At 43.9% G+C, this 17024-nt stretch overlaps 1 protein-coding gene across 2 annotated transcripts in view; it reads left to right on the top strand.

The window, feature by feature from the left end:
• The window catches only part of ECPAS (Ecm29 proteasome adaptor and scaffold), a 98619-nt gene that overhangs the window by 25202 nt on the left and 56393 nt on the right, over positions 1-17024 (top strand). For both annotated transcript variants that reach the window (XM_075594121.1, XM_075594127.1), the window contains exons 7-20: positions 580-719; positions 1888-1969; positions 2583-2702; positions 5563-5648; positions 6097-6175; positions 7685-7734; positions 9569-9635; positions 10103-10225; positions 10602-10705; positions 11525-11648; positions 12536-12616; positions 13306-13531; positions 15076-15167; positions 15766-15900. In XM_075594121.1, coding sequence (XP_075450236.1) covers positions 580-719; positions 1888-1969; positions 2583-2702; positions 5563-5648; positions 6097-6175; positions 7685-7734; positions 9569-9635; positions 10103-10225; positions 10602-10705; positions 11525-11648; positions 12536-12616; positions 13306-13531; positions 15076-15167; positions 15766-15900 — 1509 coding nt within the window. The remainder of the gene's footprint in view (positions 1-579; positions 720-1887; positions 1970-2582; positions 2703-5562; positions 5649-6096; positions 6176-7684; positions 7735-9568; positions 9636-10102; positions 10226-10601; positions 10706-11524; positions 11649-12535; positions 12617-13305; positions 13532-15075; positions 15168-15765; positions 15901-17024) is intronic.

Genomic DNA, 17024 nt, shown 5'->3' on the forward strand with positions numbered 1-17024 from the left:
ATCCATATTGGTGGCCATGTGTAAGAATTCCTGCAAAATATGTTTTACCTTTATGGAAAAACAACAAGCAAGGGAAAAATAAAGGCAATTCATATTTTATATTATATATTCGTTCTATATCTACTAAGTAAAATTGCTCATTGCCGGGGCAAACAATGGCGGATTCCATCTTCTGCATCATGTGGCCCAATAGAAAGCTGCAACAGACTATTGGCCTGCGTGATGCGAGGGATATAAATAACATGAAATACCAGCAGTATCTTTACTGGAAAGTATCTTTGAAAACCGTGAGGTCCCAGGAGCTAAAAATAGTGCCGTTCAGCTCCCAGAGGCCCTCTGGTTCTGATCCAGTAAAAAAAAAAAAAAAAAAAAAAAAAAGAGTGTTCGGCAGCAAAAGGGTGGCATTCCGACCCAATGTAAAAAACAGCACTATCTGGGGGGGGGGGGGGGGGGTTCTTGAATCCAAGTGCAAATTCTCTTTCCAACTCTAGTATGTCACCAAAGGGGAACGGCACCTTTTAAACCTTTAACCTTCACTCGGCTGCCAGTTAACCTAGACCCCTCTGTGTTTCTCTGCAGTGCAAATTGGGAATAGTGAAGTTCATCGAGGCTGAGCAGGTGCCCGAGCTTGAAGCGGTCATTCATCTGGTAATGGCATCCAGTGACACGAGGCACAGCGTGGCTACCGCGGCCGACCTGGAACTGAGGAGCAAGCAAAGGTGAGGCAGGCAGGGCACCATGTGATCAACTCTACCAGGGAGAGGCAGGCAGGGCACCGTGTGATCAACTCTACCAGGGAGAGGCAGGCAGGGCACCGTGTCATCAACTCTACCAGGGAGAGGCAGGCAGGGCACCGTGTCATCAACTCTACCAGAGAGAGGCAGGCAGGGCACCGTGTGATCAACTCTACCAGGGAGAGGCAGGCAGGGCACCGTGTGATCAACTCTACCAGGGAGAGGCAGGCAGGGCACCGTGTCATCAACTCTACCAGGGAGAAGCAGGCAGGGCACCGTGTGATCAACTCTACCAGGGAGAGGCAGGCAGGGCACCGTGTCATCAACTCTACCAGGGAGAGGCAGGCAGGGCACCGTGTGATCAACTCTACCAGGGAGAGGCAGGCAGGGCACCGTGTGATCAACTCTACCAGGGAGAGGCAGGCAGGGCACCGTGTGATCACCTCTACCAGGGAGAAGCAGGCAGGGCACCGTGTCATCAACTCTACCAGGGAGAGGCAGGCAGGGCACCGTGTGATCAACTCTACCAGGGAGAGGCAGGCAGGGCACCGTGTGATCACCTCTACCAGGGAGAAGCAGACAGGGCACCGTGTGATCACCTCTACCAGGGAGAAGCAGGCAGGGCACCGTGTGATCACCTCTACCAGGGAGAAGCAGGCAGGGCACCGTGTGATCCCCTCTACCAGGTAGAAGCAGGCAGGGCACCGTGTGATCACCTCTACCAGGGAGAAGCAGGCAGGGCACCGTGTGATCACCTCTAGCAGGGAGAAGCAGGCAGGGCACCGTGTGATCCCCTCTACCAGGGAGAGGCAGGCAGGGCACCGTGTGATCACCTCTACCAGGGAGAGACAGGAAAACTGGTGATCTTCCATTACAATTCATTGGGATACATTACATTGCATCAGGGAGGAAGTATAACAAATTATATATTTTTGTGCTAATTATTGGGGGTTTGGGGGGTGTCAGTATTGGGAACACTCAATTTTTTTTATCTTCAGGTGCCTTATACATTTTTATGGACTCAAAATTAGAAAATGTGAAAAATTCCCCTTTTTCTTTTCTTTGTGAAGTGCTTGGGGCATTAAATAATCTCTATCATAATAAATTCATTTAGTACCATCAACCTCATTAATATTTTTTTCACATTTCCTAGCCTGATTGACTGGAACGACCCAACCATTATTAACAAGATGTATAAGGTTTACCTGGGAGACATACCGCTTAAAACAAAGGAGGTAAGTTGCTTGTTTTTATTGATTTCTCAGCATTCACAAACTTAAAGCCAATTATTTGTGAGATAAAGCAATTTATTTTTATTCCAAGTTATTTTGAGAAAGAGAGAGATTTTAAATATGCGTGTTTTTTTCCCCCTGTGTAATATGGTCAGAGGTTTTAGTCTTGCACACCTTAAATGCTATAATGTTAGCAATATACTTGCGTTTAAAGTACCAGTGCTCCGTGGTTCAGGGGAAAAAAAACCTGTCTGGTGTATTCTCAGGATACATGTAAGTAAGCAGAGGATCCGGGGCACTTCGGATTTGCAAAAAAGAATTTATTCTCCTAGTGGCACACACAACGTTTGGAACCTCAATCAGTTCTTTATCAAGTTTCTGTGCGACGTGGCATCCTTTCAACTCTTTAGCCCTGAATAAACTCTGCTTGCGAAGCAGTTCCTGGCAGGCGGGACTGTGCCGTGCTATTGGTGTTTTACTAAAGGCCTTCTAAGTGAGACAGTATGCATTGCGTTTCACGGCAGCACATGGCACTTGGAAGCCGCGGTTTAGCGGACACTGCTCTTACTCAGCCACTGTCCTACGAGAATATCTTTAACTTGCGCTTTAATCTTAGGGGAGCGCGCTGAAGCCTGAACTGAAGCGAGATCCCGTCAGCACGCGGGTTAAACTGAAAATCGTCCCTCATCTCCTGCGCTCCAGGCTGGCAGCAGAGTTGTTTCCAGCTAACATTCAGGTAAAATAAATAAAAATAAATGCAGCTTAAAGCGTTGCCAAAATAACAGCAGATTGAGAAGTTTTCTATACAATATGTTTATAGTCAAAATAAAACTGTTATTTCTGACTATAAAGATATTGTACACACACACACACACACACACACACACACACACACACACACACACACACACACACACTTTCCAACCTTTTTTTCATTAAGGAATCCTATAATTTATATTGTGAAATTCTGCAGAACTCCAACCCTCTCTAAGGCTTGGGCCATGGTGCCTCCGCCCGCGTGGAGGCGTGCGGAGGCTGTGAGGTAAGCAGGTGCTTTCCATGGTCATGGTGGACGGACCGCGGGTGGCGTTCCTAGGGGCGCTCACGTGACCTGCCTGTCACATCAAGAAATCAGTTTGAACTGATTTCTTGCGTAACGAGCGCCCCCTCCCGCTTCCGACCACACGCCACATGGATGCAAACACTGCAATCTGATCGCTCAACGTGCGGACGCCTCCACACGGTCTGCGGTACCATAGCCCCACCCAGCCTAATTGCGCGTCTGAGATCAGATGCATTGTAAGGAACCCCAACCCTCTCTAATAGCGCGTCTTAGATCAGATGCATTGTAAATTCTTCTGTATTTGGTACAATTTCCAAATGACCTGAAAATGAAAGGGAACACTTTAGGGATGCCCAAGGGTTATTAAGAACCCTGTTTGAAAAACATTGATATATATTGATGTATGTATGTATGTATGTATATGTGTGTGTGTGTGTGTGTGTGTGTGTATATATATGTGTGGTTGTGTGTGGTTGTGTGTGTGTATATATACAGTTAGGTCTGGAAATAATTGGACACTGACACAATTTTCATAATTTTGGCTCTGTACGCCACCACAATGGATTTGAAATGAAACAACCAAGATGCAATAGAAGTGCAGACTTTCAGCTTTAATTCTAGCGGTTGAACAAAAATATCGTATGAAACGTTTAGGAATTGCAACCATTTTTATACACAGTCCCCTTATTTCAGGGGCTCAAATGTAATTGGACAAATTAACACAATCATAAATAAAATGTTCATTTTTAATACTTTGTCGAGAATCCTTTGCAGGCAATGACTATTTGATGTCTGGAACGCATGGACATCACCAAACGCTGGTTTTCCTCCTTTGTGATACTTTGCCAGGCCTTTACTGCAGCTGTCTTCAGTTGTGTGTCTTTCTGCCTTAAGTTTTGTCTTCAGCAAGTGAAATGCATGCTCATTCGGGTTGAGATCAGGTGATTGACTCGGCCATTGCAGAATATTCCACTTCTTTGCCTTAAAAAACTCCTGGGTTGCTTTCGCATTATGTTTTGGGTCATTGTCCATCTGTAAAGTGAAGCGCCGTCTCATCAACTTCGCTGAATTTGGCTGAATCTGAGCAGACAATATATCCTTATACACTTCAGAATTCATCCAGCTGCTTCTGTCTTCTGTCACATCATCAATAAACACTAGTGACCCAGTGCTATTGTAAGCCATGCATGCCCATGCCATCACACTGCCTCCACTGTGTTTTACAGATGATGTGGTAAGCTTCGGATAATGAGCCGTTCCAAGCCTTCTCCATACTTTTTTCTTCCCATCATTCTGGTACAGGTTTATCTTAGTTTCACCAGTCCAAAGAATGCTGTTCCAGAACTGGGCTGGCTTTTTTAGATATTGTTTGGCAAAGTCTAATCTGGCCTTTCTATTCTTGAGGTTTATGAATGGTTTGCACCTTGTGGTGAATTGAACCCTCTGTATTTGCTCTCGTGAAGTCTTCTCTTTATGGTGGACTTGGATAATGATATGCCTACCTTTTGGAGAGTGTTCTTCACTTGGCTGGATGTTGTGAAGGGGTTTTTCTTTAAAATGGAAAGGATCCTACAATCATCCACCACTGTTGTCTTCCGTGGACGTCCAGGCCTTTTTGTGTTGCAGAGCCCACAGTGCGTTCTTTTTTTCTCAGAATGTACCAAACTGTTGATTTGGCCACTTCCTAATGTTCCTGCTATCTCTCTGATGGGTTTTCTTTTTTTTGCAGCCTAAGGATGCCCTGTTTCACTTGCATTGAGAGCACCTTTTACCGCATGTTGTGGGTTCATAGCAACAGCTTCCAAATGCGAATGCCACACCTGGAATCAACTCCAGACCTTTTACCTGCTTAATTGATGCTGAAATAACGAAGGAATAGCCCACACCTGTCCATGAAACAGCTTTTGAGTAATTTGTCCAATTACTTTTGGTCCCTTGAAAAAGAGGGGGCTACATATTAAAGACATGTAATTCCTAAACCCTTTCTCCAATTTGGATGTGAATACCCTCAAATTAAAGCTGATAGACTGCACTTTAAGCCCATATTCATTATTTAACTGTAACTTGAATTTATTTTGGTACACAGCCGAAATAACAAAACTTGTATCAGTGTCCAATTATTTCCGGACCTAACTGTATATGTATATATGTATATGTAAATACATATACTATACTATAGAAACATATTTGTGTTTAAATTGCCGCATCGCCTGTGTTTACAATATGAAAACCTCAGCTGATTGTCAGCACAGTGCTGAAACGTATGCTCTGAAAACAAATGTTATTTACTGAAGATATGGACAAGTTAGCCAACATAAGGTTATTCCATACTACTTCGTACCGTCCCATTACATCTCCTGACCAGAGAGAAGAGCATCGCTGGCATTGAAGCACTCTCTGCTTTCTCCCACTCACAATCCCGCTGCGTTAGAATACTGTGCAGCTCACCTCACCGCTTTCAGTAGGAACATCTCAGGTGACACTGGCCTCAACGTCGGGGCTGAATAAGTGAGTGACTTTTGTTTTGCTGCAGGTGGTGTACGATGGGCTGTTTGGTGGAAATACCAATGCCAAATTAAGAACGTTATCGCTGCAGTTTGTGCACCACATCTGCACGGCGTAAGTAACGGCGCTGGCTTGTCGTGTGCGCTTGGGAAAGTTCACTTTGGAAGACTCTTTTTTTTGTAATGCAACAAACACGCTTTGGGTATTTATACAAGGAAGCATTACGTACCTCACTCTCAAATAATGGTAATAATGAAAATGCTTTATAAATAATCTGAAAAATAATGCATTTATCTTGAATTAACAAAATACAGCCCCAATGTTGGCTTCTCCACTGCTAGAGGATGTAATGCACTGCTGCTGCTCTTTCTGGCAGTGAGGGGGTTAATGCACCGTTGATATGTTGTTGTTGTTGTTGTTGTTGTGTCGCTGTTTTTGCGTGTATGGCTACACCCCGGGACCGCCTGCTGCAGATATTGTGAAGGTTGAAACTATTCTGTGGATTGGGGGATTTTGCTCAGAAAATGGAAATACATCCTAAAAAGTCCAATTTTGCTTTCAGATGTCCTGATAGTAAAATGAAACCGCTAGGCCCAATGCTCCTGAATGGGCTTACCAAGTTGATAAATGAATACAAAGAGGTAATTTTGTATATGTGTATATATACACACACACACACACACACACACACACACACACACACACACACACACACACACGTACGTACTGTATTTACAATATTTTTTTTTTTTTACATGCCTGGAAAGCTATTGATGAAAGAACACAAATGTCCAAAAATAGGTTCTGTTAATTAAACTGCAAGAATGGCGAGATGTGTTTTTAGGAGAAAATGCGAATTTTCGCACGGGAACACATCTCAACGTATATACTAAAGCAACAATCCATGTGTGTTTTTTTTTCCCCTCACAATTTTCATTGAAGCAGTGGGCGCCCGGAGCTGAACCCCATTAATTTCAGCTCCCGGACCCCAGCTTCTGGAGATACTTTCCTCTGTAGAGGGTGCGCTCGGCTAGCAGGGATCGCATTGTGGCTGTGTTTCAAAGCTCCCGCACCCTGCGGGCCAATCGGAAGCCGTGACGTCATCTAGTTCGGCTTCCTATTGGCCCATGATACGCGGGAGCTTTAAACTTTGCCGAGATACTTACCTCGGAAGGGGGTGCCGCTATCTCAGGAAGCAGGGGATTCCGGCACCCCCTTCCGAGGTAAGTATCTCAGGAAGCAGGGGGTTCCGGCACCCCCTTCCGAGGTAAGTATCTCAGGAAGCAGGGGGTTCCGGCACCCCCTTCCGAGGTAAGTATCTCAGGAAGCAGGGGGTTCCGGCACCCCCTTCCGAGGTAAGTATCTCAGGAAGCAGGGGGTTCCGGCACCCCCTTCCGAGGTAAGTGTCTCAGGAAGCAGGGGGTTCCGGCACCCCCTTCTTCAAATCTATGTTAAAAAAATAATTTTAAAAAAGGGTTACAAATTGCTCCTTTAAGCAGTTCTCGCATATCCAATCCGTGCAAAACCTGCATTTTAGGTTTGTGATTAGTTTTTTGGCTGCACAAATCCATGTAGTTTGCAAATTTGTATGCAAATAACGAATTCTCGCAAAAATGTGGTATTCCCTTGCGATTCAAGCTACAAGGTTTGATTGTCACGGTTCTGCTCGCCCAGAGATGTCACCGGCCCAGGCTAAGGGAGAGTCCTATTTTAGTAATATCCTTCTCTTTTTTTACATACCACAACTGTTTCAACTATTTGATTCTCACCCCAAGAATTGTCATAGTACTTGGGGAAAAAGGGATATGACTATACATAACTCTGACTCGCCCTCTCTCCCTCGGAGGGTAAATAACCCCCTCCATCATTGCGGTTAACTCTCTGTGTTCTGAGAGGTCCAAAAGGTAGTAGCATTAAGTACCAGGGAATAATAATCGTAAGAATAAAAAAAAATTGGTTTATTTACGATTGTAAAAGCCTTTTGATGTTTCACGTTCTTGTCTGAGGGCCTTCCACAATTCTCGTTGTGTAATGGGGATTACAGACAGCACCGGCTTTATCGCAACCTAGGCTGCTCTCCCAGAGGTAGAACAGGTGTGTGGAAGGATGTCGTGGAATGATGATATTTACTTCTCTTGCTTTTTTTAAAGGATCCTAAGTTGCTGTCGACGGCATATTCAGCGGTTGGAAAGCTTGCCAGGTATGTGAAGTGCACTGGACATGTTTTCCATTTAGCAGCATGCTCGTTACTGCAGATAGAAGTCTCGGTTGCTGTCATATCGCAAGAAGCACTTTAACCATCATTTCTCCCCCTTGTAATTCAATGAAGACATCCACAGAAACCCTTTCAGTGCTTCACCAAACCACCTGTAACTCAGAGCGTAAATAGCATGTTCTGCTTGAACTCGTTGGGTGTCCTAAATTGTAGCCTCTGTCATGGGGTCTGCCACTCTAGGAGGCCCATAAGGTAGTGGCTATTTCATGGCTTTTAACAGCTCGTTTTCCAGGGGAGATGGCATGGTGCGCTCTGACTGTGATCTGGCATGCAGGGGAGATGGCATGGTGCGCTCTGACTGTGATCTGGCATGCAGGGGAGATGGCATGGTGCGCTCTGACTGTGATCTGGCATGCAGGGGAGATGGCATGGTGCGCTCTGACTGTGATCTGGCATGCAGGGGAATGGAAGAGGACAGCCGCTCCCCTTCCGTTTCCTGATTCAGTGACACAGCGATCACGGGTTCACGCTGAGGAGTGGTCACATGATAGCGATATTTCCCAGGGACTGTGGCACCCAAAAGATTAAACAGCCGTCCCTGTCACAGTGCGACGTTACTGGATGTTGGAGAATTACTACTTTTCCTACCTAAACCTCAACTTAACTTTTTTTTTTTTTTGACACAAAAAAATCCTATTCCTTTGAAAATGTTCTTTTGGTAACTGGATGCAAAGAGTCATAACCTCTTTTTTTTTTTTTATCGGGACTACATCTTGCATTTTAGTATTACTAGATTTGTAGTGCTCAACATTTTTTACCTATTTATTTTTCGTACATATATTGAGCCCCCTAAGGGGTCACAAAAGAGTTCCCGAATGTATTGCACTCACACAGCATACATGTCCTGCAGGAGATTGGATTCAGTACTGTAGTCCCAGAGTGTAATACTCAGAACAGTCACCAAAGAGGTTGGTGAAAACTCCCCCTTTGGGGGGGCTCAATATATGTATATATGTCTATTCACCCTTCTCTGATGCCCCTCCAGCACTATATCAGCATAAACTAAGACTTGATATTAAGAGCAGCAGGGCATTGCTCTATATTTTAATTTATTGTCTGCACATTTGTTTAAATATTTGTTTTTTTTCTATTTTATTTCCCCCTCCCCTCCCCCCCTTGGATATTTAAATTTAAAAAAATTACAAAAATCTCTGTCTGCACCCCTGCGTTTCACCATTATCTCCTAGCATACAGTGCTTCCACTGCAGCAAGGGACGCTGGGAAATGACATGCAAATGAGTAAATATGAATTTTAGCCAATAAAAATGAAGCAGGTGAAGCACTTTACAAGATAGAGCATAAGCCCGAAAACAATGTACTGCAGTATTGCATCTCGCAGGTTTTGTTCCGAGTTCAATGTTTCGGGGGCCAAGCTCCATCATCAGGAAGAACCCTGTAATAGAGAAGCCTGTAACATGTAAACCAAGGAGACGTATTGCCCTGTAGAGCGCTTCCCCTGCTATTAGGAATTATTACAGTAGGCGGTTAGTTTGGTGGCATCATCCACATGGTTCTAGCACCAAGAGTATACTTTTGGCTCTGTTTGATCCATGTTATCTGTTCAGCGGGCAGCATACTTTTTGAGTGTTTATAGCGCCTGTGGGTTATTACTGCGGGTTAGTGAGCAAGCGGAGCACAGAAGCAGCATTTCTGGCGATGTGACATTGCTTTGCAATGTGTTGCAGGCGGCAAAGGGGTTAACGCGCTGATCCTGTTGCCGTGCCTTGTGCCAATAAACCCTCCTGTTGTCCCCTTCCAGCCGGATGCCCCAGCTGTTCACCAAGGACCTGGCGCTGGTGCAGCAGTTCTTTGAAGCCATGAGGAAGGTAGGCACATCCACCGCTTCAGCGCCGGTCACCACATCCACCTCCTAGGCACCACCAATCTGTACTGTCGCAGTCCCGGCCCAGGCTAAGATGGACCAAATGGCCGTGACATGATTGAGTAGTGACATCTGGCTGGTTCATGCTTCCCAAAAATACAATCTAGCATTTCAATTTTCTTTTTGTTTCTTAAAGATGATTTGTAAGTATGACCATTTGGCACACGGGATGGGGTTTAACTTTCCTCTGGCTCTTAATTGTGTCTGATGTTATTTGTTATTTAAAAAAAAAAACTACGGGGGGAGACTTTTAGAGTGAAGTATGCCATTGGCATGGAGAAGCGCAACTTCTTTCCTTTCTATTTTTATTACAACAAGAATGGCAAAGGAATTAAAGAGAGGTGAGGGAGTGTGCATTTTAGGGGACATGTACTGATTTAGATATAACTTGGAGCTTTTGCCTCTTTGCAGGAGGAACCGGATGTCAGACTTTCCATCCAAGAAGCCTTGTCCATGATGGTCGGGGCTTACACTAATTTAGAAGGGGCTCAGCTGACTCTCATGGAGGCCCTTGTGGGTTCATACTTGGTGAAGGTACGCACGGCTTTTCCCTCCCCATTATTGCAAAGAGTCTTTGTGGCTGCCATTCGGATGGGAAAACTTTGTGCATAATATACAAGTTCAAAACCCAGCGCTATCTCTTTCTGACCCTGGACACGTCCGGTCACCTCATTGTCCCGGAGTTGAGGTTTGCGTGTAAGCTTCTTTTCTGGGTAGGAACGCATTCCCAGTGTCCTACTGTGTACACTTCTCAGCAAATGAATTAGATTCTGTGCTTCCACATTGCCTCTTCCCTGCACTCGCTGCTGACAATACTTTGTAGGCACTTCGTCTCATTGAGTTTCTCTCCTCCTCGACAACAGAGAAAGTTATATTCTGACTCTGCATCTGTGTCATGTTTTTTCTTTAGCCAGAAGTTCAAGTTCGGCAGGTGGCGGTGAAATTTGCCAGCAACGTTTTTGCCCCTGACCACATTCCTTCCAGATATTTGCTTTTGCTAACAGCTGGAGATCCGTGAGTTTCTTTCCTGTCTTATTTGTTGCTTTTGTGCGCATGGTTTTGTTTGTAGTTTATTCTCGAGGTACTGGTGTTGTGAGGCCGCATTTTGTTAGCACTGATGTAAATGGTATTATCCCTGTAACCTTCATGGAAGTCGAGAGAGAGATTTTTTAAAGATCCTTATATAATTATAAAAGAGCAGGTTTACATAGCAATTAACAGCAAATTGAGCCAATAAAATATTACCATACCAGCGGAAAAACAGTTTTCTGTATTTGTAAGCCTGAAAAAAATAGTTGTAATCGTACAATGCTTTTCACCAATCCCCAAGCTACCATAGGTGAGAAATGTAATCTATCGGGATACTTCGGCCTTGCAGATAAGTTCTAAAAAATGTAATAGCCCACAAAATGTTTTTCATGCCCACCCCTGCTTACCTTTACCTTCCGTATGAAACATTGTGCAGGATGTACACATCCCGCAGAGGCTGCTTACCCACCACTCCCACTGTATACCAGACAGAGATAAGACACTGTGCACGATCTACACATCCTCCTCTCTTTCCCCCCCCCCAACCCCCCTGGGCCCTCACTGTTGAGTGGAGGGAACAGCCACTCTCTGGCAGCTGATAGAGGAAGTTTGGGCCTAACTTACGGTTGGGCCTAACTTTCGGCTATGGACCGCCAGGGCCCCTCCCCCCCCTTTGGCTGGGTCAGGGACATTTGTCCACCACTCGTCCGCTCGTCTGGGGTGTGTAGCTTTCTGCAAGCCTGGGATAGTTGATATGACGAAGGTGTGAGTAACTGTCTTCATATATATCACGTTGAACCGAAGGCGAGAGGAGGTACATGGAGAAGCTCAGAGGGCTCTGCGGACATTGCCTGCCGGCAAAGAGAAAGATTCCGCTCCTCAGAAGCTTCCCTCCTTCCCAGTGATGGTCAGTCACATTATGGATAAGGTACAGTATGCACAGCCTATTTCCTGGTTTACCACGGTAATTATGCTTGCACGGGAGGGGAAGGGAGAGGGGGGTCACTTCTCATGTTGGTCACAGTGCTGTGTAGGTCATACATTCTGGTGTCCATAATACAGGACTTCACAAGAATGTGTGATCTGCCTATACAGAGTTAGTCCCAATGGTTCATGAAGCTCAGCATCCTGGCTCCTACAGTGGCCAACATTGAAACCTTCTGGAGAGAGCGTAGAGTCTGACATGTGGATTAAAGTAGCAATCCCCCCCCACCTGAATCATCCGGTTCCAGTCCTGGGGGCCGGAAGGTAAGGTAGGTGGAATTGCTGTGCTAAGATCCCGCTCAGATCTGTCACTCGCTGCCTCTGACATTGGGAGGTGTTTGTAGCCTCCAAGTGGGCGTCTGACATTTGTGTCTTATCCATTGAAGGACTTGCCCTCCATAGGTATATCTAGTCTTCTTTTAAACCCATGTATTATGGGGTATACTCCGTATTCAGTACCCTCACTTGCGATCACCACTACCCTTTCTTTCCTTTACTAACGTATACACTTTCACTTCATAAAAAAACAAAAAACGGAAATGGATTTATATTAAAAGGAGTATTTCCGTTTCAATTTCTACAACATACATTTTGCATTAACCTTTAGAAAATGAGATGATGAATATTCCAATGACTATACAACAACCATGCTCCGGGTGAGAATAAAGAAATGGCTACTTTTAAACTAAATAAAGGGCTAGTTTTACAGAGGTTTTTTTTTTTTTTTTAAGCGTTACGTTGCGCAGACTTTCAAATATATTCTGTTGCGGTTAATGAATTTGACTTCTGAAAATATACCCTATTAATTAATTCTCTCTCTCTCTTCGTTAGGTTTCTAACCGGATAAAAACGCAAGTTAAATTTGTGACTACATCTTCAGTGCTTCCGTTTAACCCTGCTACGTTTCTGGAGGTATTTCTATCAAGACAGAGTTTTTTTTTGTGTTGTTTTTTTGCTACGCTTATATAGTGAAGACGCTTTAAGTCAAAAACGATTAATCTATTATCTTTAATACACCTAAATGCTTGCCCACGTGGACGTGTGTGTGTGAGGATCAATGGGGTTGTCAACAAAGCAGGCTACCCTAGTTTTGGTCTCCCACCTCCCTTCAGGGAACTATATGAGCACTCGCACCCCCCAAATATCCATTACACGTAAGGGGTCCTCGGTCCCCTGTGTTCCAAGCAAAATGCATACATTGAACAAACACCCCAACTTATAAAAAAAAAAAACCAGGTGAAACGTGTCTGAAAATGAGGGCAAATCCTTCCGTTACACAGGTTCAGTGAGAGCTCAAAGACGGTGTTGATTACATTTTGGATTTAGTTTCACGAAAATAGTCTTGTAGTAGATTTTCTCCCATGGATCATGGAAAGAAAATCTGAGATTCATACACACCTATGGTGTCTCCGGCTCTGGAGACTGTAAGTCTTGCTACATCTCTATAATCCATTGGTGAGTTCCAATGCTGGCTGGATTGCTAATTGACTTGCTGCTGCTAACCTTATGTAAAGTGTCACTTTTTAGAATGTTGACCAGTCATGGTTCCGATTTCTCTTTTGCTAGTTGTTGCTGACGCACCATTCCGCCTCTCTCCTCAGATAATCCTGTATTTAAGAATGTGTCTGGCTCACAGCGCGGGCGTGACGCCCACCTGTCAGTCTTTGGCAGACATGCAAGACCAAGCTCCAGCTCTGGGGCGCTACATAAGGGAGCTAATGTCCAGCGGCTCCATAGCCCCAGCTTCTTCCTCGTCAAAGAACGAAGACCTGAGCCCAGTAGAGATGTACATAGGCCTTCTCCAGCAATTATTATCTGCAGTCGGAGGTAAAAGTTAAATGCAAGGGTGGGTGGGAGTCTCCAAATACTAGCGTGTATCTCCAGCATACATATACAAGGGTTCCTGCAGTTTCTCATAGAAACACAGAAATCGATCGCTCGCTTTGTCAACCCATTTCTTTTCGGTGTTTATTGTAAATTCCTATGTAACTCTAGTAAATGGGTAACAAATGTATTTTTATATACTGTTATTTTGGGAGGTTGTATTCAAAGTGGATCAACCTTGGGGGATAGTCGACTTTAAAGGGGGACTTGGTGACCAGAGAACACAAAGGGAGATACAAAAAAAAGTGGCAAGGAAAAAGTATGACATGGGGGGTCAAAAAGCTACGGGAGAGGAGGTATGTTAAAGGGGCAGAGATAGTGACACATGGAACATCAGCTGTTTCACTGCATTAATAACTCAATTTATATATTTCACGAGGTAAAAAATGCTTTACTCTTTCAAATATAATTTTTTTAGAGGCTTAACTCGCCAAACATTGGAAGATATGGAGGTCCTAAAAGCAAAACCTTTTCTTTCCAGGGGCTTGAGCATGTAACAGGTTTGGGAGCAAAGAACTATTTTACACCCACCACCAGCATTATTGGTGGACCCCTTGTGGAACTTCACTGAAATGTATTCCTCCCGTGTGCCCATGAGATATTTGAAACCCTCTGTCATACTCTGCACACTCTTTCCTTTCTAGACGGTGTAAATGCTGCACTATTTTTGTTGCGTTTGTCTTCTGGGTCAGCTGCATGTCCTGGAGATGTTTGTTTCCTGATCAGGACCAGTACTTTACACCATTTGTTTTCAAACTTACGCAGAACCCTTCAGCCAACTCATGCCATGCACATTAGAATACTGTTGCTGCGGACAGGCTTTTACTCTTTGAATGCGCTAACCGCTTTCTGTAGTGTGTGTACAGTATATATAATGTATTTATGTACACTTACTTATTTTTAAGTATAACATTTATTACCCCTTTCAATTGCTTTCATTAAAAAATATGGCAACAATTTAAATTATTGGGCCTCAAACAGCAAAATTCATCATTTATCACATTTGTTTTTAGGGAATACCTAGTAATCTCTTGGGGGTCCATAGAACACAGGATAAAAACCACTGCTCTGTGAGCTAGATTCATGAAAGCGCATCATTATGGGTTGTGTGCAATGGTTGTTCTCATGCAAATAGTGCTCTCGGGAATCTGCCCCTATGGGAGGTCTTTCTTATCAGTAACTTCTAACAGTTGTATCACCATTTCAACTTTTCCATATGTTATCAATAATGGCTTCTGCACACCTGTTTATGGTCCAGTTAACTCTATAGGGCAAGATATAGAAAAACATTTCTTTCAGCATCGCTGTTTATTTAAAGCCACTTACGTGTCTACTCATTAGACTTGCTCTGATTTACATTGGCCGTGGTGAAAGCCATTTCACAAGACTTTCCATTTGCAGTGATAGTCATTGCTCAGTGATTTATAGAATATTATTTTACCATTGCATGTATGTATTCATAGACTTGTTTTCCTGTGCGTTGCTAGGTTTGCCAGTGATGTACTGCCTCCTGGAAGTAGTCTCGGTCTATCCTCACAAGTTGGCTGCCAAACTAGTAGACAAAACTGACTGGATAAAGGTAGGAAGGACACACAATGTGTCCATTAATAACATTACACCCTTATGAATTCACCCTGGATGATCATTTTTGTACAAAAGTAAATATATATATATATATATATATATATATATGTGTGTATGTGTATATATATTATATATATATATATATATATATATATATATATACTGTTGTCATAATAACCTATTCAATTAGTCAATTAGTCTGTTCTGTTATTTCCTGAGACTGCTTCATTAAACCCAAGATATGAGAACGATTACCTAAAGCAGGGATTTCACACTTTTGCTTATCACGGATGTAGATGGGGGGGAAAACAGGCTTGGGGTATTCACATCTTCAAAAAGTTGCTAATGTGTCCCAAGTTCACCAAAGGTTGACCACATAAAATTTCCCCATGAGAAAGCCACGGGGTCTGGGGATTTTCACAGGTTTTGCTACACTCTTTGTGAAACTCGTGACTAACGATTGTTTGGTTGTCGATAAAAGAAGCATTTTTTTTGCTTGCAAACATTGGGGGGGGGGGGGGGGGGGAATTAAGCAGATGTTTCTCGTGTTTTCCTATATCCCCTAACAACGTCTCATCTTGTTGCATGTTAAGGGTCTGATGATCTCAAACAAGATAGAGATGCGTGAGCTGGCAGCGCAACTTTATGCAGTAGTTGTTTCCACAGTACCTGCATCTGAACTGAAGTCTAAACTGGAGAATCTGATTAAGACTGCAAAGGACAACCATGTAAGCAAAGTAACATCTGATATGTGGGCAAAATGTAACTAAGAGATTGGGAATGAATATATTGTCCTTGGCGGAATATAAATGAATTTGATGATCCATATAATCACACTTGATTTTTGCTTTGCTTATCATTTTTTTTTTGTGTGTGCAAAACCACCGCAATCTTTGTAGTTGATTTGGGAAACCTTTTTAATAGACCAGCAGGAGAGGTCATCATGTATGTAATTATGGGCACCGAGCTTGTGGAGATGTCACAAGTCTGTTCTTTGTGTGTACCTGAGGGATTTCAAACGTTCTGTAAGTAATGTTACGTCAGTGAAGAGCAGTCTTGTTGGTTTATTCAAAGGTATAGTAGGTTCTAACTATACAGGTTCTATAGGTGCCAGAGCGTTGCTCTGCAAAAATGAATCGCTGCTCAGCAGTTGTTCTCCAGCATATTTTAAAGTAGCGATCCTGCCGAATTTCAGGGGGGGCGCAAGATTTTTTGGGAACGGCTGCAGAGGTCCCACGCTCTTCCCTACGGCATTTAAATTAAGTGCCGGGGGATCGCGTGAGGCCTCTGCAGTGTCTCTTACCTTGTCTTCGGCGACGCGTCGTCATGGCAATGCACGTCAAATGACGCCGCGGGTCACGTGACTCCGCACGTCATTTGACGCTGGATTTTAGATAAGGGGGTGGCAGGCAGGGGGGTGCATCGGACAAAGTTTTTGCACCCCTGCTCTAGATCTGAATCACACTAATTTTAGCTCTGGGCCATGCCCCGGTTGTATAGTTACCTACCAGGTCTAGTTGCCGGTATTACTTCCTGGACATTGAAACTGTTGTCCAATAGGAAGCTGCAATGTAAACCACCCACCCCCCAATGATAATGTCACTTACAATTGGCTCACAAGACCCACAACATTTGGCAGGCACCTTGACTTCCCTAAAGAGGAGAAAAATGCCAGCAAATAGACTGATACGTTTCTCGGGGACCAGGGATTCCCAGAGCTAAAAAGAAAATAGCATAGTACGGCTCTGAGGGGCCCTTCAAAAAAAGTCAATAGTTTAAAAAATAAATAAAGCGTAGGCGGGATTGCTGCTTTAGAAAAATAGAAATAATACAGCAATGGCAACAGGAACAA

This window comes from Ascaphus truei, chromosome 1, assembly GCF_040206685.1.
Source record: "Ascaphus truei isolate aAscTru1 chromosome 1, aAscTru1.hap1, whole genome shotgun sequence".
Classification (NCBI taxonomy): domain Eukaryota; kingdom Metazoa; phylum Chordata; class Amphibia; order Anura; family Ascaphidae; genus Ascaphus; species Ascaphus truei.